This window comes from Strix aluco, chromosome 3, assembly GCF_031877795.1.
Source record: "Strix aluco isolate bStrAlu1 chromosome 3, bStrAlu1.hap1, whole genome shotgun sequence".
NCBI classification, from domain to species: Eukaryota; Metazoa; Chordata; class Aves; order Strigiformes; family Strigidae; genus Strix; species Strix aluco.
In genome coordinates, this window is record NC_133933.1 from 35,023,332 (window position 1) to 35,044,181 (window position 20,850).

Below are 20,850 nucleotides of genomic sequence, written 5' to 3' on the forward strand. Positions count from 1 at the left end.
GTAGGATCCAGCTCCCTGAAGATAAGATAGTAACATAATAATCTAGTTAACACCTCAGTTGTAATGGGCTGAGGCAAGATGCTTTTAGGAGGAAAGACAGACCTGTTTTCTTATCAATGATTGTTCAGTTTCTCTAATGCATAGCCTGTGCATATAGTCGTAGTCTTACATTTTTGACAATTTGAAGAGTTAGATTTTTTTTTTTGCTTGAAGCTTTTATGGTACATCCTAATACTGTGTTTTGAATCATGGGCATTCTTGTGTGGCACAAGAAAAGTTACTTTTTTAAAAAATTTAAAAATATGGAAGTCTCCTTATTCATGAGTAGACAACAATTACTCATTAGTCATCTTTGTGTAAAGGTGCAGAATACAGGAAGAGAGCAGATATTGCAAGGAGCTGGATCCTTTACTGTGCTGTCACTCGTAAGAAACATTTTTTTTTTGTTATTGTTAGAGCAGTAACTCTAAATTTAGTAACTTATAATCTCATTGCCCTGAGCTTTTTCTTTTTAAAGATTGCTAATGGATCTTTGTATTAGTACTGTTTAACATCACTATCAGTTAAAGGAATGGTACAACTGTTTATATAATGTGTTCAATTAAAAACAGAGCAGCATACTCCATGGCTCCTAGGGTGATTTTGTTATCGTGATACCAGTGGTTTGACTATCAAGGAGTTCCATTACAATCTCTTGTTTTCACAAACACTGTAATTCTGCATATCTCCAGTTATTTAATTTATGGAAATAGTCATGCTACTGTACGTTGTTGGAATTCTTGACTAGCAAGCTACAAGTAGAACATCTAAAACATGAAACTTGGCAGAGGCATAGATAAAGTCTCTGCTGAGCACTTTGCTTTATAGAAATTCAGTTCTGACTTTTCAATATTTATACTTAAACTGTCTTGCACAAGAAATAAAAATCTGAAGTATATTGATGTAATGTATATATTATATAAATTTTTTTGTGTGTGCATATATAATTAGACACTTGTAGATTCAATAATATAAGACTCTGCTAAGCTAACAAACTGATTTTTTTTTTTCCTTACTCCTAAGAAAAATCTCCCTACTTCAGGGGCTGAACCTCGAACGCTAATGGTTTAATTTTTTTTTTACCTGAGTTTTAATATTGCAAAAAAAACAAAGGGCAGAATTTCAGAAAGCTTCACAGTCACTGAAATCATGATTCCTAGTAGAGGTCAAAATATGTTCTAAGTGTCTTTTCACACTTCTGGAAGTCCGACTTGAAGTCCCTCATGTAGGCTGCTTTTAGCTAATTTCTAGAATGTTGGGGTTTTCTTTACTTGTTTTCCCTTTCTTTAAAGATGCTTTGTAATTTGCTATGTATCATACGCTGTCATTGCCCATGTCAATATTGATGCCATTGTCATATGTCCAACATACAGAATACCCAGGACAGTCTTAGTTTTGATTTTCTGGAATATTAGGCCATAATTTTAAAGTTATAATAGCACCTTTAGTTAATTTTTTGGTGGCATTTGAAACCAAAATTTCAGTTCTGCTGCAATTTAATAATAGTGCTCGGATGTTGCAGTTGGCAGTGCAGCAGCATGACCCTGCACAGCAAGACTTGGTGGGCATGCAGTGGCAGAGCTCACAGGTACTGAACTCTAAAGCATGGGTTTCTTTCAGCTGGAAAGTTGCAGAAAGATGTTTCTGATAGCTCTAACTGGGTATAGTCTAGGATAAAGTTGCCTGTGGAACAAAGTGAAAACACGAAACAGGCTAGACCTACTGGCAGCCTTCCAGCTCCTTCTCCTTCTTCTTTGCAGGGTTTATATTCTTTTACCTACCCCGGCCCAGCCTAGGGAACCAGGTGCTTGCTGCCAATTAGTCTTGTCAAGACAGCCCAGAGCTTCTTTTGACAAGCCTGACTGCTGACAGCAGCTGTGGGGTAGTCTTAGGCAGGATTTTAACTCCTTGCTTGCCAAATACTTTGCAGGTTAAATCCCCTGGTCTCACTCTGCAGTTATTCAAATATGCTTCTATTTATGAAAACATGTTTTACACAGAAACTGATCTAAGATTGCTAGTGGTGCTATAGTGATAGAGTTTACTTGTTAAAGTTCTGGCATGAGAGAATGTAAGTTGGGAGTTAAGTCATTATGAAGGTCACTTTATAAATTTGTGGATGCTATCAGAACTGTCCATCCCAGGCCACCTTCTACTTCATGTAGAGCGTAGTTGTAGCCAGATAAGACACCCTGCTGGTCCAGCAGTTTTCTCCCCAGTAGCTTGAAGTTTAATCTCTCTTCAGTACTGCAGTGGCACAAGGGAATCTGACCAATTTACATGTCATCTGTTAATGTAGCTGTACTATAAATTGTAATTAAATGTTTATATTTTTAAACATTACAAATAAGTTATGTTGCTGCAAAGAGCAGCTCATTTTTAGTTGTGGAATTTTCCTGAGTTTTCTTGTCTTTTACACGTGCATATGATCTTGCTACTATCGAGTGCTTTGCTCCAGTAACGTTAACAGTGAACAAAGAATACAGATGCTATCCATAAAACCTGAATGGGTGTTTTAATTTCATCAAAAATAGTGAATTTATGAACTGAGCAACTCATAGTGCAAGAGACTTTTATTTTTTCAAGTGCATGTGGCAATATTTAGTCTTCAGGTTAACACTAACTTCTTTAATTGCAGTTCCTAAGAAATCACAGCTTAGGCTGTCACTCTTCTCAGTTGTTATGGTTCTAGAAACTTTTGAACTTTTGGGTCCATTTCTCTCAAATTCGAAAGAAGGGTGCCTGTTTTTAATGTCTTGCAAATTGCATGAATAGCAATACTGCATTTTCCTATGTAGTCACCATTATAGATACATCAATTCAATCAATTTTAAGAGGTGTCAGCTAGCTTGTTTGCATTGGAGAATACGATCTTTTGCTTGGTCAGATAGAAGGGAAATGGGAGGTAGCTGCGTGCATGAGAAGAGCTCTGTGTGTAAAGGAGATTCTTGTAAGCTGGTGCGGGACAAGGGTACTATGGCCAGGGAGAGGTGTTAGACAGACTGTTGCGGTTTTGAAAAATGTAGTGAGAAGAAACAAGACTGTTAAAACAGTGTAAGTTGGTTTCAGAACAGGAAACTGATAGAGGAACGATCTGTTTACAAAATAGCCAATTTTCAATTGAATGAAATGCTCTGTTTGCAAAATAGCTTAAATTGGATGTTTCTGCTGAGCTAGTGAAGGATGTGGGATATGATTGACCCATCTTTTCAACTTGGCTTCCAATTTTCTTTGCTTTTAGTGAGGCATAGCTATTAAGGTATGCTTTTCCTTAACTCAGAACTCCCAAGAATTACATACAAATAACCATTAGATAACTCTCTATATCAGTGTGAGGCCTGTTTATATTTTAGAACTTGATAGAGAAGGATATGCTTCGTTTAGTGTTCTTAAAAGTAGAAACAAATTCTGCCCTGCTAGGGGAGAGCTTCGTAACTTTTTCTCAGTACTTACAGCTTTTGCAGAGGTCTTCAAGAGGACTGGAACCACATTTATTCTACCCACATAATTTTAGAAAAGTATATTGGCAGCTTCTGTTTGAGGAGAGTTAAACGCAGCAGTACAGAAAACATTATTTCAGCATAGTCGCCTAGTGTTATCTTCCATAGTGGCTACCTTACTTTGCTATAACTTAATGCTTTTTCTTTTACTTTTTTGAATGATAAGGTGAAGTTAAGAGTTGCCTACTTAGGGTGTGTGGAGATAAGTTAAAGGAAACTGCTTCTGTTTATTGTTGCTTGTGTGGATTTACATGTTGTGATGAGTGGCCATCAGGATACTACCTAAATGATTTGAGGGTATCTTTACTTGGAATTAATATGCATCATTGTCTTGAATTTGCAGAGCTTCTACCATAGGTATCTACCACTATGTGGAGTTCTCAGTAGATCTGTGTAACATCATTTCTGTATTAATATCTGAAATTTATGCTCGCTTCTGTGATCCTTAGGTAGTTAGAAATACTAGCTTTGTTCATGATGGTTATATTATTATCCACTAGATTTGTGTAAGTACAAGGAAAAAGAGTACTTCAGAAACAACTCTTTATTTTTGGTTCAGTGTTCTTCATGTTCTGTTCTTCCATTGATGGTTTTTCTGTTTCAGGGATTTTAAATTTTCTGAACAGAAAAGAAATGCATGGCAACTGTACAGTATTTTCTAATGTAACATGTGAACACACATAGTCCTGACATTGTCCTTTTTGAACCTCAAAGCTTAGTAAGGGTCTACAGGGATGTATCCCACTGTTCAAAGTATCTTGGAGCGATATTTTTGAACTGACATTACCAATGTGTAGCTGCTTGGAAAGAAAGTGGCAGAACATCAGCTATCCAAGCTAAGACTGCTTTTTTGCTCATTGTGAATCTGCACGGAGGAGGGGGAGGAGATTACTACTTACTTTCAGGTTGGAACAATGGCAAAATATCATTATTTTTCTTTGACTTGACAGTCTGCCAGCTTAAGTCCTTGAAACTTGTTGCTTTCTCTGTGTTTTAGGACACATCAAGCCAACTCAGCATTTTATTTTTGAAGTAAATGTTTTCAGTGGCTAAACTTCCAACATGAATGTTCAAAGCAGCAGCTTAAATAGAATCCTAATTGCTCTCGTCATAGCCAGAGCCCCACAGTTGATTAATATGTAGACTTCAAATTGAGATTTCTCTTCAAAGTAGCCATCTAAGGTCTTAATATCATGAGCAGAACTAACCAGTGCTGCTGTGGAAGGAAGCAGTCTTGCCCTGGCTGCTGCTTCCTCCCTCCTCATCCGCTCCTCCCTTGTGTTAACATGAATGTTTATACAGGAGTAATAAACCAGATGGAGTAAATGATTGAGACTTTTTCTGAGAATTCATTTTAATCTGGATCAGTTCCTTGAGCTGGTTGACTGAGCAGCCATATGGTGTACAGACCACCTCTGCACCAGCACAGGTGGCCAGGAAGAGGCTGGCGCCATTTCTTTTGGTTGCAGTGCTGACTTAAGCCAATTTTGTGTGTTGTTGGAATTACAGCTCAGTATCCTTTACCTCTTCTTGGCAGGTTTGAGTTTTGATTTGGGGGTTCAGACCTTCAGATTCTTCTCCCTATGCAACAGCACTTCCAAATTATCTGAGCCTGCTAGGAAAAAAACCAGTAGTACTTTGCCCTAGTAAGGGTTTCATGGCCACATGAAACATTTGGCCCCTTTACCTTGTCTAGTTAAAAAAATAACAGCCACCTCTATCTTCCAGCCCTACAAATCAGTTCTTCAAGCTGTCTGCAATGAGCAAATTTTTGTGTGTGTGTAGAAGAATGCATGGTTCCACTTAAGCCAACATACTCCTTTTTTTTTTTTAAGAAATGTTGTCTCTAGTATTACAGTAGTAATTCATTATTTCTGGAATGTGTATTGGAAGGGAGGAAACTGCTTTGTAATCCTTAGTATTGCCCTTTCTTCCGTCCTCAAGTGGGTTACTTTGAACAGTAGGTGTTTGCCAGCCTTATTCATTTTGACTGAATAAGGTTGCAGAGTGCTGATGTGAGCAGCTTTGTTAGTGCATCCCTAGGAGCAGTAGCCTATAGCAGGCATTTGGCAATGTGCAAATAGGACATTAACCTCTTCAGGAAGCATACTTTAATGGAAGCAAATGTCTTTAATAATGGAGTCTCTCGTCATGGCTAAGTGAATCATTTTAAAGTAAGGAGCAATCCAAATAGAAGTGTAGTCTCCCTCCATTCCTTTTACTTCTACCTCCATGGTCCAAGGTGATGTGCACCAGTGTCACTGACTGTGTTAGCCTGCTTGCCTGTGTGGGCTCCTGCTAGCGTTGAACTAAACAGTGGGCGAGGAGCAGAGAGACTCTGATTTCTCCCCTCCCCTCCTTTCCCTTCCCTTTCAAGTTACTGTTTTCTTGACTTGGAAGAATTGTCTGGTTTTGTTTTCCTTCAGTGTTTAGTCCTTGTTATCTTTCAATGTTTTGAAGCTATCATCATGTGAAAATATCAAAACAAAGAATCTTGTAGATTCTTGGTTTTGAAATAAGCATACTATACCTGCTTTGTAAGGTGTCACATGTGATGCAGTGTATCAGCTTTTGTGAAGATGGTACATTTTTAGGAGTCAATATTTTGAATGTAATTTACCTAATTTTTGAATTCAACTAATTTTTGAATTGGGTAACACTGTGAAATGAGTGTATTATCTTTAGGACAGAGTACAGCCTTGGCTTTGAATGTTCCTCCTAGGAGGTCACAGGCAGAAGGCTCCAGCTAGATCTTGTGACCATTCTGTCAAGAGTGGTCTGAGTTTTCACAGTAATTTATTAATATGTGATAGTTCAAGATTACAAACAGGTTTTAACTGTTGTCTTTATTTAAATCATATTACACAAATGTTTTTCCTATCTCTTTGTAGTTTCATCATTTTTATGCTCAAAATACTTGAAGACTACACTCATGCAAACTTCATGGCTTTGAACATCTCTACATTTACTGCAAATGGGAATATAGCATTAAGATACTACTGTTCATTGCTTCTGTAATCCCTGTAGAGTGCTTACTACCTGTTGTTTTTTTAAGATAACGTATGCCCATTTAAAGTAGATAGAAATATTTTTTAGCTGAAAAAAGATTGGTTTAGGAACATTAGTATAACTTTTCTTTTTCTGAGAAAATCTACAAATTGATGAATTCACTTTGTGGATTTTGGTGGAATCATATTTATTTTCTGTTTAGGCTAAAATAACCACTGGCAGTGCTCCTTTGTAAAACCAGGATGGCTTTAGGGCTAGTTCAGAAGTAATTTGTATTTTGTCAATCTTCACGCTGTCACAAGAAATCTGTGAAACCACACATCTGTTGCACATTGATTTAAACTAATTTAAAATTACTAGATGGAATATTAAATATTTTACCAATGACTTAAGTTTTATTTTAACACAAGGTTGAGAGGTTTAACTGAGACAGTCACCCAAATTCAAGAAACTGTTTTCCATTAGCGAAGGATGGTTCCCAAAGCAACCGCTCCCTCCGGAGCCACTGGGCAGCCTGTCCGACAGGCTGTGTCAGCTGGCTGGCAGTGGGGATGCGATACGTTGACTGTTCATGTTTCTGAGCAGAACTGAGGAATAATAGTGATGTATAAAGTTAAGTACTGTTGTGTATGAAATTTCAAGATAAGCGTCTTTGTCCCTTTTGTATTTTTAATGAGTTAAAATGGTTAGCATGCAGCCCCTTTGCCACCTGTGCCCAGTAAAACAGCATTACTGGTTTTATTCAGAATGCAAGTTATTTCTTCAGAGGCCTGAATGACCTAATGTTTTAAGTAAGGCTTTACTGAAAATTGTAGAGCCCTTACTCTAGCAACTTTACCTTTCGTTTGCTCTGTTAAGGCCTTGCTCTGAACCAATTATAGTATGTTCTATTGTCTTGTGTTTGTAGACTTGCTAGGAACCTAATGGGGAAAGAAATGGGTATAAATGTCAAAGTTGCACAAGAACTTTACATTTGCTTTTATCTTCGTTTTCTACTAAGATTTTGTACTTGTAACTCTGTTGCTCTCTGAAAAGGTTACTTTTATGGAATCTTTCAATAGTAGTAGTATGGCCTAACTTTAAAAGTGTTTCAGTGATTTTAGTGCTTCCTGCGGTGAATGGAAACTAATAATGTTTAGTACTTTTCTGCCATTACTCTGGAGTTTCTGCCTGGGAATATTAACTTTTAATATTCACCTAGTGATTGCTCAACCCCACAGTTTTTTATTCCAGTAAATATACATCATATTTTAATATTTTTCTTCCTGTTCTGCATGTAAAACGTTAACATAAGTTCTCAATGTTTTCTGTTAACTCTTACTGCTGTCCTGGGCTTGGTTCTAGTGTGGAGAAGCAAATTATTCTCTTCTGTCCTGTTACCATTAGACTTCTGACAGTGGTGTGAGCATACTAAATCCCTCAACTCTTGGATTTCTGAAAAACAATGGTGATTATTTTACAGAAATGCTGACCTACTCTTTTAATAAAGAACTTGTCTTGTATTCCACTTTCCCATTTTTAGAATCATGGTTCATATTCCTCTTGCTTCACAATCATATAACATCCTTGTGGCAAGTGCAGCAGTTGCTTACCTGGAAAAGTAATATTAGAAAAGTGTGTATTTTTAGCTGCCTTTTGATGTGATGTAGCAGCTGGAAACAAGGAGGAGAGGCAGTATGAGGTGATCTGACAACACTGCCAACCACAACTTGGGAACCACCGCTTTGGACTTGAGACTGAATGTGGGAAAACCATTTTTACAGGCCTGAGTATGCCTATTGTGCCTGGCACTTCAGATGCTGTGGCTTTGCTCTTGGTTCTCAAAAGCTTCATTTGAGGGTTCTCTCATGGACTCTATTTGACAAATATTGTTAATGGATGAGAAAGGTTCTGTGAAGCTTTTTGTTTATGTTAATATGCATAAACAAATATATAATGAGCAGGCAGTTTCATGCACAAATTTAAGATACAATTAGTAAAATATCCCTTTGATACCAGTGACTAATTGTAAATATCTAAATTAAAAGATATTCTAACCACTAACAAAAATACTCTTTTTCTCTTTGTAGTAATCATGTCCACAACTCAGAGAAGGAAACTAGCAAGTTCATGTTGAGGTATATGCTCAAGACAAGATACAGTGACTCATATGCTTTTCTGGGTAAGAAGGGTATCTATATTCTCTTGAGTATGACGAAAAGTAGTTAAACCTTTTAAGTTTAACTTTTGAAAAGTACAGTCTGTCAAGCCAGTACGGTGGGGGTTTTGTGGGTTGGGGGTTTGTTGTTTTTCCTTTGTTCTTGAAGCTTTCTGGGCAAGTGTAGAGAACTTTCCACCCGTCTAACAGCCTAAAGACATTCTAGACTAATAGTGCAAAGGAAGAGCAATAATGAGCAGTTTAGAATAAAAGACACCACTGAATAGTGTATGACTGTTTGGTTAGAAAGTAATTCCAGTTCATTGTCAAAAGGATGTGTGCTGTTTCTAGCCTGATTTCCCAAGGGAATGGAGGTTATATACTCTCTTCTTTTTCCCTTCCCCAAAATTTTAAACATCTCTGTGACTAGGAAGAGAAAGAAGTGTACAACTCGAGAGAAAAGTGGGTAGAAGTCAACCTTATATACTCTGTGTTGACAGGCTGGCAGCCAGCAAGCGTATGCTGCCTTCTGGTCAGTGTGGATATTCTGAGACACCGCAAACAGCGATGATTATTGCGATGGCGTGGTACATGGTTGTATGATTCCTACAAATCTGTATGTGATCTGCCTTTATTAGTTCTGCTGCTCTTAGAACTCCCCCAGTCCCCCAGCTTGGGCCAGACGACTCCAGAAAAAACAAATTTAGGAGGTTTTTTCAGTCAGGAAGACATTCCTTGCTCATTGCTTACGGACTTTCACTTTTACATATGCACAGAACTCTATAGCATCTTCTATGTATAATATTTATCTGCAAGTGTCTCCCTCCTTAATAACTACTTAGGTGTTGTTCGGATTGTCATTAGCACTGTGTTCTAGGTAATTTATTACCTAATTACCATGGCAACCAGTGATTGCCAGAGACTGTTAAGGCCTGATTCTCCCACTTCCCTGCATCCACACTAAATTAAGTCTTACGGTTTTATTTTATGCAACTGGATGTAGATACCTAGCTTGCTGGGTTTACTGAAGTATCTGAGGAAGGAGTGGGGAAGAAAGCTTTTGCTTTCTGTTCCTATAACAGTTAGGTGTTTCACTTTCATTATCATTTCATCATTTTCATGTAAGCTGTGCCTCTGACTCTTCCCCAGTCTCAGTGGATTGTGCTATAAAGTCATGGGCTTACAGCTGTGCTTCTATCTTAAGGGACTCCTAGACTGGATCACTAGAGTATTGCTTGCTTGTTTACCATCCACATTATTTCATGAGACCCAGTGCATTTGATCACTGCTTCAGATTCCTTTCTAGCTGTGAACAGAAAAGAACTGCAACAACAGAGGAATGTTGCTTCAAAATAGTGTTTCCAAAGAGCAGAGCAGTTTCCATTAAGAATTAAATTAGATAAGATAATATGTTTTAGTCCTTTAAGTTTAGCACTTCTCTCAGAACTTAATTAGACCTAATTTAGCTTGGCATTGTCTGACTTTTTTTAGTACAGAATTAGCCTGTTTCTCTCTGTCCTAGGGCAGTCCTGTGTTTTTGGCAGTCTTGTTCCAGTTATCAAACTCTGCTTCTAAAGAAGTAGTTGCAGAATACACACTACTAAAGTTTTTATCTTTTTACTGTATCTTCATGATTCACTGTCATCGTGTTTCTGCTGGGGAGCTGCTTTCTTTTTAAGTATTCTTACTAAAGATAGAAAAGCTCCTTGGGCTCTTTCATTCTTTTATAACTTCAGTAATAAAGCCAGAGCGTTTGTTTGGGTTGGGTTGGTTTTTTTGATGTTTCATATGTATGGCTTTTATTAATATATCAGAGACTTTATAATTCTAAAATTCTGCTGATACCTTACTGCCTTTCCTTGTCTTTTGGAGATTGCCTTATCTAAGAATGCTGAATGTTTTTTTTCCCCCTAAATTCCTATTTTTGCGCTAATTTTTTGAATCTTGTCAGTTACAGATTGGAATTTATCTGACCTACGGCTGGAGCTTTTTCTTTTAGATGGTGTATCTGGACATTTTCAGTGCACTTGTTGGATTTCGCTAGCTACACTCATAGTTTAGAGTAACTTGAATAGTTCTTTTTCAGGATTTGTTTTACTACTGCTTATTGGGTATGAGGGAGTCATACCTTACATATGACTTACAAATTCTTCCTAAAATGAAGAATTTTAGACTGCATATTTCCTGTCTGTCAAATACAACTATGCAGACTACCTATGTGCCTACAGAAAAATGGGAGGGCCTGCTTGTAAAGAAAATGTTTCAAATTTCCCAAACATTTTCTTCATGGTGATTTTTCTAAATATTGAAATGGTGTGATGCATGTCACTTCCGCGTAACCATACAAACAGTAGGGCAGTTATTCAAAGGTAGTGTGTTCAATTAACTGTTGTCTTGTGTCTGTAACTTGACTGATAACTGAAGATGTATCCTCATTTTTTTTTAAACAATATTTTTATTTTAATATTTCTTCTCCTCTTGAATTTAGATAACGTAATCCATGGATAAAGTGGGAAAGATGTGGAACAATTTCAAATACAGGTGCCAGAATCTCTTCAGTCATGAGGGTGGAAGCCAAAACGAAAATGTAGTTGTGAACTCCAATAGTTGCTCATCTGCTAAAGAGAAAGCTATCCAGATAACTGACTTGGCTCAACAACAACCCAGCAGCCCTTTGAGAGAAAACATTGCTTTGCAATTAGGTTTAAGTCCTTCAAAGAATTCGGCAAGGCGGAACCAAAACTGTGTCACAGAAATTCCTCAGATTGTTGAAATAAGCATTGAGAAAGAGAATGACTCGTGTGTCACCACGGGAGCTAGACTTGCTCGAAGGGACTCTTATTCTCGGCATGCTCCTTGGGGTGGGAAGAAGAAGCATTCCTGCTCTACCAAGACCCAGAGCTCCTTGGATACCGAGAAAAGATTTGGTAGAACACGAAGTGGTTTGCAGAGGAGGGAGAGAAGGTATGGGGTGAGCTCTGTCCATGATATGGATGCGGTATCAAACAGGACAGTAGGTAGCCGTTCTCTGCGACAGCGTCTACAAGATACCGTTGGGCTGTGTTTTCCCATGAGAACTTACAGCAAACAGTCCAAACCTCTGTTTTCTAACAAAAGAAAGATCCATCTCTCTGAACTAATGCTTGAGAAATGCCCTTTTCCTGCAGGCTCAGATCTGGCTCAGAAGTGGCATCTGATTAAACAACACACAGCGCCTGTGAGTCCTCATTCAACATTTTTTGACACGTTTGATCCTTCCTTGGTTTCCACAGAAGATGAAGAAGACAGGCTCAGAGAGAGACGTAGACTTAGTATTGAAGAAGGGGTTGATCCCCCTCCCAATGCCCAAATACATACTTTTGAAGCTACAGCACAGGTTAATCCGTTGTATAAACTGGGACCAAAGTTAGCCCCTGGTATGACTGAGCTGACCGGGGACAAAAGCATAACACCTCCAGGGAACTGTGACTCTGAGGAGGACACAACAACGCTTTGTCTGCAGTCGCGCAGGCAGAAGCAGCGTCAGATGTCTGGAGAGAGCCACGGCCACATCAGCAGGCAGGGGGCTTGGAAAGTGCACACTCAAATTGATTACATCCATTGCCTTGTGCCAGACTTACTTCAGATCACAGGTAACCCATGTTACTGGGGTGTGATGGACCGCTATGAAGCAGAAGCACTTCTGGAGGGTAAACCCGAAGGCACTTTTTTGCTCAGGGATTCTGCGCAAGAGGACTACCTCTTCTCTGTGAGCTTCCGTCGTTACAACCGCTCGCTACATGCACGCATTGAGCAGTGGAATCACAACTTTAGTTTCGATGCCCATGATCCCTGTGTGTTTCACTCCTCCACTGTTACAGGGCTTCTGGAACACTACAAAGACCCTAGCTCCTGCATGTTCTTTGAACCCTTGCTTACTGTATCTCTGAACAGGACTTTCCCCTTTAGTCTGCAGTATATCTGCCGGGCAGTAATCTGCAGGTGCACTACGTATGATGGAATTGATGACCTTCCTCTACCCTCAATGTTGCAAGACTTTCTAAAGGAGTATCACTATAAACAAAAAGTCAGGGTGCGATGGCTGGAGCGGGAACCTATAAAAACGAAGTAAATGGAAATCAGAATAAGCTTCTAGAATACGCTTTTTTTTGTGTGTTACAGTTTAACTGCAGCAAGCGCACCAACAACGTCTAGCTTTTCGGCAATATCCTATTTAAGCTGAGTGTTAGTATCCTGTCAGATGCTGCCTGCTGTTAATCAAACTAAGTTGTGATGCCTCTTGGAAACAATAAGCAGACACGATTCTGCACGTTTTTCATTAAGGCCTAATGAAAATATTTTTGCTAATTTCTAAATATTTTGTTTCCCTTTTATAGCTGTAGTAATTGGATGAAGAAACTATGAGGCATTTTCCATGGGGCATTCATGTAATGCTAATAAAGAAAGGCTTTATTAGAGGAGCATTTTTGCTAATATTTGAAGTATTTTTTTAAAATGATCTTCTTGAAAACTTTCCACTACTCAAAGTACTAATTTAGCTCACAAACAAGTTTCCAAATACTAGTGAATAAGAGTATTTTCTTTTAATGAAGAGCAGTTCATTAGAAGCAGGCCATTAAGAGTTAATGGTGCTTTGATGCTAACAGATGAATCATGCTTTTCTCAGTATATAAGGTTTCCTAATCATTAAGACTTGAATATGCCTGCTCAGTACTGTAATTCTGTTTTAAACACTTGGAGATTTAAGTGGCATTGTTAGCAAAAGTAATACTGTCTTGGACAGCTAAATACCTTCCAGTGTGAATTACTGATTCAGTGGCAGGACACGGGATTAGATTATTGCCATGAAACAAAGGTTGCGTTTTTTTCTAAAACCAGAATTTGGTGACCTGACTGCTAGTAACTTACAATGGAAGGTAATAGTGAAGAGAAAAAATGTTTAATTATTTAAAATCATCTGATATTTTTATGGAGAAAATGACAAGTGGTTGAATTATAATCAGAATACAAAAATCTGACATATCTGAAATAAATGTCAGGTTTCAAAGGTACTGTTACACTTTATTTGTAAATATCTTTCCATTTGCGCTTTTAAAAATGTTTTGAAGTAATATGCACTGATTATAGTTTCAACAGATTACTTGGAAACAGGATTCCAAGTTCTGTTTGCTTATTTAATTGAAGATGGAACTTAAAATAGTTCTGTCTTAGACATTTTTGCACTAAAATTCTGTTGGAATGCCCTGACCCCTGTTTAATGTTTTGTACCAATTATGAGTGCTCCCTAGTTTCTTTACCAGCTGCTACAGTATGTTATTACTTACTTCTCTATGGCAGTGACCTGTGCGAGGTAGGGAACATTTTGGCTGCAAGTACAATAAACGTTATTCTTGTATGCTACACTAACCCTTCTATTGATGTATTTTTCTGCTTGCTGTGCCTTGTTCTGGCTTTTTGTGCTAATAAAGTACAGTATGTTCAGTGTTATACTTGTATATCTGCTCTGTTTTTATATATTCACATAACTTGTAGCAGTTAACTGAATTTTTAATAGGCTTTTCTTAGTACTTAGTATAGGCGATGCACAAATACGGTGCAGTTGAATATTGGTTGGTCAGCACACCATATTCCTGGTTTTTGTTACATGCTTGTCAGAAACCGAACAGTGTACACCATTGAATAATGTTTCTGTAGTCACTGCAAAGTAATGGACTTGTCTGCAGGCATAGAGCATTTTCCAGTTTTTGTAACGGATTGTAAAGGATAAATGTTAAGCAAAAAGTATTCTGAAACATTATTGATCCCCTGTAATGGTTGCTGAAGGTGTTTCAGCTTGTTATATAGCAACTGCTAAGCTTAATGTTTTGATACTCCCCACTGAATAAGGAATGGTTATTCCTGTAAATTGACAGTACAGCAGTGGCATTTGTTCACTTTTAGACTATTTTAATAAATAAATGTACACTCAAACTGGCCAAATGTCCTGTTTTTACCAAAGAATACTGTCAATTTATGTTGGGGTATTTTTTTAGTAAAAAACTTAAGAGTGGAGAGGTGCAATTTCTGTTCTATCAAATATTTATCCCAAGCTATGCTAAACCAAAGTATTTGACAACTTCACCTGAACTTATGTATGTGTTTATGTTGGTAGAGCCTAAAACTTTTACATCAATGGTGTTGTCATTTTTCTTGAACTCACAGTGCACCTGAAGGGGAATGATTTAAATACTTTTGTAATGACTGGAACAGCACTACTATAGAAGCTCATACTGCAAGGAGTTAATCTGAAGCACCCAGAAAGCACTTTAAAATGTGTGTTTATATGCTTGTGGAAAATTTGTGATCCCTTTATGCATTCTTTGTAGTAGCTTATCTTCTTTCATGTGTTAAAAGACTTCAACTGTTAAAATGGAACTTTGTTTAGAATATGTAAATAAGTTTATGTAAGTATGTGTACAAATGTGCTAATGGTCACTTAAGTTTTGAATTGTGTGTGTGTCATTGGATATGCAACTCCTGGTTTAAAATCTGCTCTAAGCATAAAAAGAGGAAAAAAAAGTCACCAGCATGAAATTGCACCCAAGTGTACCTTCACTGTGTCGTTTTCACTGTTCCCTCAGTTGGATCTGAATTCCAGATGAGTTTACTCTAAATCTTGCTTTCGATATTAGTATCATACAGTCAACCTGCAACCAAGCTTTGTCCCGATGTAGGGACCTGTTTTTTGTTTACACCTGTTGCAGTTGCTTGTCATAAACTAGCTGATGAGATTCTAGCTGTGACATTATCAATGTGGTCAGGAATACACATTCATTTCGTTTTTTATCATGTGGTGGAATCTTTGGAAAAAAAAAAATAAAAACCCCAAACCCTTATCTCAGAAAGTTTGCTCTTGCATTTGTGTAAATAATCTTTACGGAGAGGATTTATTGCTCCCTTAAAACACACAAAAAAGAAATGATCTATTTCTCTACAACTTTTTTAAAGCTTTGCTTCACTGAAATATACAGAATAACTTGCTAGTGTGGTTATACTAAAAATAATCACTTTTAAAGTTATAGTAGACTTGAGTATTGACTACTCAAGTATCAGAGTATTTCTTAATGAATGCATTTTCAGTTTTGAAGGCACTAAAACATTAGTATGTTGAGAATGCAGGTAGTTGATTCCTCATTTGTGTTTGAGGAGTATGCTTTAACTTTAACCTTCTGATTTTGTTTAGAAAATCTTATACATGTCTTCTTCATAAGATGTGCACAAACCACTGATCTGTTTTTTTAACAACAGGTTTCAATGTATGCTAGCAATTATTTTTAACAATAGGATTCAAAGGTATGCTAGCATGATTCCAAGCTAATTTGGTTACGTGACAGATAGGTATTTGAGCCTCAGTCGTGTAAAGTTCTTTCGAGACAATTCTCATTTCTGCAGAAAGGGCTATAGAAAGGGCTTACTTGGTAGGATTATTTTGCAAAAAATCTTACGAAGATCTTTGACCATATTTGAATACAACAGGGTGGTGCTGCTGTGTGGGAATTAAGATCTCTGAATACTTAGCACAACTTGGTGGTTTTGTTGCATATACATACACACATCATTATATTTTAGGAAGTCAGCAACAGCTCCAGTTTACCGAGATATGGAAATTAAAATAATTGTAATTTCCATATAACATGTTATCTAACACTGGAAAATTATTGCATAAATAAAATGTCATTAATACATTGACATATAGTGCATGGAGGTTTTTTTTTTTACCCTAACTGGATCACTATTTGTAGAACAGAATTACAATTTAAAAAATGGGGGCATTAAATGCGAATCTGTTTAGAAATCTATGTCCCCATGGAATTGGAGAAAATTAACTATACTGTATTTTGACTATATATGAGGGTCTATGGGTTGGGGTTTTTAATCAGTTTTAAAGGCATAACTCTTCTGAAAATACCCTGAAGGACATGTAGGCGCTTGTCCAGTTAATTTACTTGTCAGAATGAAACTTAAGAAAATAATTTACAAAGCCATGTTTTGCATTTATGTACTTTTAAATTTTGTGTGTATTTGAAGACTTGTTGCTTACAAAATGATAGTCTTTAAATCAGAAGCATACAGTCTTTGAAAGGCCTGTCAGTGTATCCATAGTGTTTGATAAGATGAATTCAAGCCTCTGCTAGATGTCATCCTGACAGTCACTCACATCCTTAAGTCCATATTTAACTTTAAGGTTCTGCACTACTTAGAAACAAGCAAAGATTCTGAATTTCTGTGATACCAAACTGGTTTGCTTTAGTCTCCATGTGCAAGCCAAAATATTTGCAGAATGCTTTAAAGCTTGTTTCTGCTGCAATGTTGCGTGTAAGACTGAAGCTGTCAAGTGAGAAGTTTCTTGAGTACCAGAGATGACTCTGCAGGGAGTGTGGTTTTTTTTTTTTTTTTTGAAGCTACCTTGAAATACAGTATTTAATGGAGAAATATGAACTGAATCTTCTTTGATTCTAAAATAACTATTTGTCTTTTTAAAACCATTCACATTTAAAATTATGAAAGTGCTTTTTGAGTCTCGTTTTCCTAAAATGTTGTTGTGAAATGATCATCTATGTGCCAAACCTTAGCCTGCAAGGATCTATGTAGCCCATATATATCTGTTAATAAGATGCCTCCAAGCATGTGTACGTTCATGGTCTTTCTTGAAGCTACCTGAAGTACACCAATATGGTGAGCATTAATATATTGGAATTCTAAAAATTCTAACTTCTGTGCATGGCATGCATTGCAAATAAAAGGACTATTTTATTTGTATCTTCAGCTGTATTTATATATTAGAGTGAGTTGGTTGGTGTGTGTTTTCCTGCCATTGCCACACTTGTCTAAACGGTTGTCTCCTGTGACCAAAGGAGATCTTTTTTTGTTCATAATTGCTTTTAAAAAAAAATCTCACAATAGACAGAAATCAAATCAGTTGCCTTTTAAAGTGATAACTCTTACAAAGCATGGTATAACACTGCTAATTGCTCTCCCTTTTTACAATGTTGATGTACAGAGAATCATTTAGTTTGACATGGGTTGTGTCTACCAAATGCAGTTGACTTTAAATGTCTGGATTTTAAGCTTTTTTCATTTTTAATTGAAATTGTATTGATGAGGCCTTTGAAAAGAAAAAGGCTTGATGTTTTCACAGCAAGATACCTAAAGTCAATGTCTTGCAATGAGGTAAGAATCTCTTAACGAGCTTTTTAAGAAGTTTCCTCCCCCCTCTCACTATGTCTTAACTCTTTTAAAAAAACCAAACCACCTCTGGATGACTTTAACCTTACAAACATTTAAAGACTGGAAAGAAATCTGATGCGTTTACTTAATTTGCTTGCATGTTGCCATACTGATATAAGAGTAGTTGTTTCAAGAAGCAAATTTTAAATCTGTTATTTCAATGAAGCATTGCCATTTCTTATTTTTATAAAATACTGCATTTACAAAATTGTGTATCAATAGGATGTTAGCTTGATACCATCTTTGAATCTATTGTTATCAATATAACTATTGTGTATATGCTTTTCAAGCTGAATAAATGTTCACTTTGTAAATCTGCATTAAAGCTACAGCTGTTATCAGCTAGGTTTCTTAGGGCCAACACAATGTATTTATGAGCTGAAGCTCCTGGTGCTTGACCCTTTGTTTCTTTCTGTCTTCAGTAGAAAAAAGTACATAATTGTGTATATGTGATATAGCTAATGTTGCAAATTTTCTTGTTAAGCACACAGCTACACTGACAAGCAGAAACATATCTGAACTTGCTTGTCTGGAGTAGAGCAACCTCTGATTTCTTGGCAGGAGTTGTAACTTGGTGACATGTTGGCAAAGAGGAAGCAGAATTAGGTTTTGTTTTTCTCTGAGCAGATGTTAAATTGAACATGGTGTGTGCTTCCTGTGCGATAAAGTATATTAACTTTTGAGCCCTGAGAATTTTAATAGCTTTTGGAAGATGCAAAAGTACTCGGCTGCTTTTGTCACTTCTTGCTTTTGTACTTGTAGTTTTGCAAAAGCATAAAGAGATATATTTATTAAAATTGAGTCTATGTAGTCACCAACTGTATAAACACTACTTTGTAATATCTTTACAGAGATAGCAAATTCCTACACGATTATATTTAAACTGTTTTGGGAGAATTAATAATGACACTGTGGGCACAAATTGATTCAGATTGCACTATAAACCTTCTTTCTTACCAGAAGCCTTCATTCTTACAAAAAAACTATGCGATCCCTGCACAGAAAAACTGTAGCTTTGGTGATGCACTCTTTGGTAGGTGTCCAAAAAAGCGGCACCCAGACGGTCCCTGGACCTTTTCCCGACATTCCAGTTGAAGGGGCCCTGGCAGGCCCGCCGGGCACTCGAGGAGTTGGCTGGCAAGCGTGCCGTGCCGAGCTGAGCCGAGCGTCGCCCGATGCCAGCACCTTGTATAACTGCGCTGGTTTAGGTCTCCCTAGCTTAGATGGGTTTTAACCTGCTGCAGCTTAAATGTTTCTTCACCCTGCCTAATTTGTCTTTGTTATCTGGTTGCCAAACTGTCTTGCATCCCAATATAGTAAGAAAATAATGTGATTTATGGCTACCCAACCAGTGTATTAAGTAATAGATGGCTCTGTCTTAATAAATGGGGTATAAACTACCATATTGTTTTCTTTTTATATTTGTTTGGGAGCAAAAAGTTGTGGTTTTAATGAGTTTATTTTAAGTCTATACTGTGAATGCGTATTTTCACAAATATTTAGTTGTCATACATGTCAAAGGGATCAGTAGTTAGATCAAAATAATCAGTAGCTCATGTTTATTCCCGTCTGTTTCTGTTGCATCTAAAATACTTGAGTGAAGAGATCCAGAGACTGATAATTATCGTCTTTAGGAGTTTTACTCTGAAATCCCAGCAAGCTCTTAATTTAGCAAGTTTTCACTTAAATCTCAAGGGCTTTTCTCCCCAGTTGTGGGCTAAGTACACGTTTTTGTTACATAAACGTGTGCATTCTAGAGCACGGCCCCCACGAGCACAAACTAAGGAACAGATGTAGCTGTCGTCCTGTAAACTGAGAGAGTCTCTCTGTTGTGCCTGATGGGAGCTGCTCCTAAAGCAAATTAGTGCAAACTCTGCAGATGATGAAAGTTGGGCAGAATGCTGCTGGTGGGGAGTTATAGCTGGGCACAACAGCGGCCATGTGACAAGCTGAAAAAGCATTGTGGGCTGCTCTGTGGAACTATTTCAGGCTTCTTAATTTGTTAATTATATATTTTCTAGAGCATTGCTCCTAAAAATACATGTAGTCTAGGCTCCTTTGGAGTCTCTTTATCTCTCATCCCTAGTCAACTAATAGAAAACTCTGAAAACAAAACTATTTTTTTGGCTGTTTCATATAGAGTTTGCCTTTGTTCATTGAAACATGCAGAAGGTTAATTGTCTCCAACTTGACTAAAATAAATCTGAAATTGATTAATAAATGAAAGTTATGGGAATTACCTTACCTATTATAGTGGTGTGTTTGAAATATGAAGCTCTAATTCTGTTAAACTTGTGGCAGAGATCATAATTTGTAATATTATATAATTATTTTGAGTGTTTAGGTAAGGAAGATGTAGGCACAATATTTCAAAAGGGTTTCAAAACACCAGGTGATCTGAAGCTGGGTTTTCTAGAGTCAGTCTCTTCTCTGTCACTTTCCCTAGAGGAAGGAATTTTAGGAGTCTGTCTCAGAAAGCTGTTTGTGTTGAGACTTTGAAGGATGCCAAAAATGCATAGGTATCTAGAATAGAATATATAGGTATATAGAATAAACATAGGAGAGGCCCTAGAATGAACATGGCTGGCTATACTAGTGCAAGTTGTGCGGAAGAGAACATGTACCTGTAGCCGTGTTTCTTGGGCTTCTGATTGTCCACATAAGCATTTATTTGGTTACCCAGATCAAATGCTGAGAAGCAACACGCTTTCTGCACAGTAGAAATTCCTGAAGCAACGTTGCTGCCACCAAACCCAGAAGACCTGGGCAAATGAATCTGTAAGAAGGGTTTGTGTTGTCACTTCACCTCTGCAGCAGGTGGTGGTGTGAGGAGTGTTAGTGTGGTTCCACATCTGAGCTTCCCGATGGTCAATGAGGTTGGTCAGGTGTGGGTGAAAC

At 37.4% G+C, this 20,850-nt stretch overlaps 1 protein-coding gene across 3 annotated transcripts in view; it reads left to right on the top strand.

Moving 5' to 3' along the window:
• Window positions 1–19,353, top strand: part of SOCS5 (suppressor of cytokine signaling 5) — a 36,272-nt gene extending 16,919 nt beyond the window's left edge. For 2 of the 3 annotated variants that reach the window (XM_074818073.1, XM_074818074.1), the window contains exons 2-3: window positions 8,618–8,709; window positions 11,174–19,353. In XM_074818073.1, the coding sequence (XP_074674174.1) occupies window positions 11,186–12,796 (1,611 nt within the window). In that variant the 5' untranslated portion in view covers window positions 8,618–8,709; window positions 11,174–11,185 and the 3' untranslated portion in view covers window positions 12,797–19,353. The remainder of the gene's footprint in view (window positions 1–8,617; window positions 8,710–11,173) is intronic. The other variant, XM_074818075.1, reaches the window with a different exon arrangement.
• The last annotated feature ends 1,497 nt before the right edge of the window (window positions 19,354–20,850 follow it).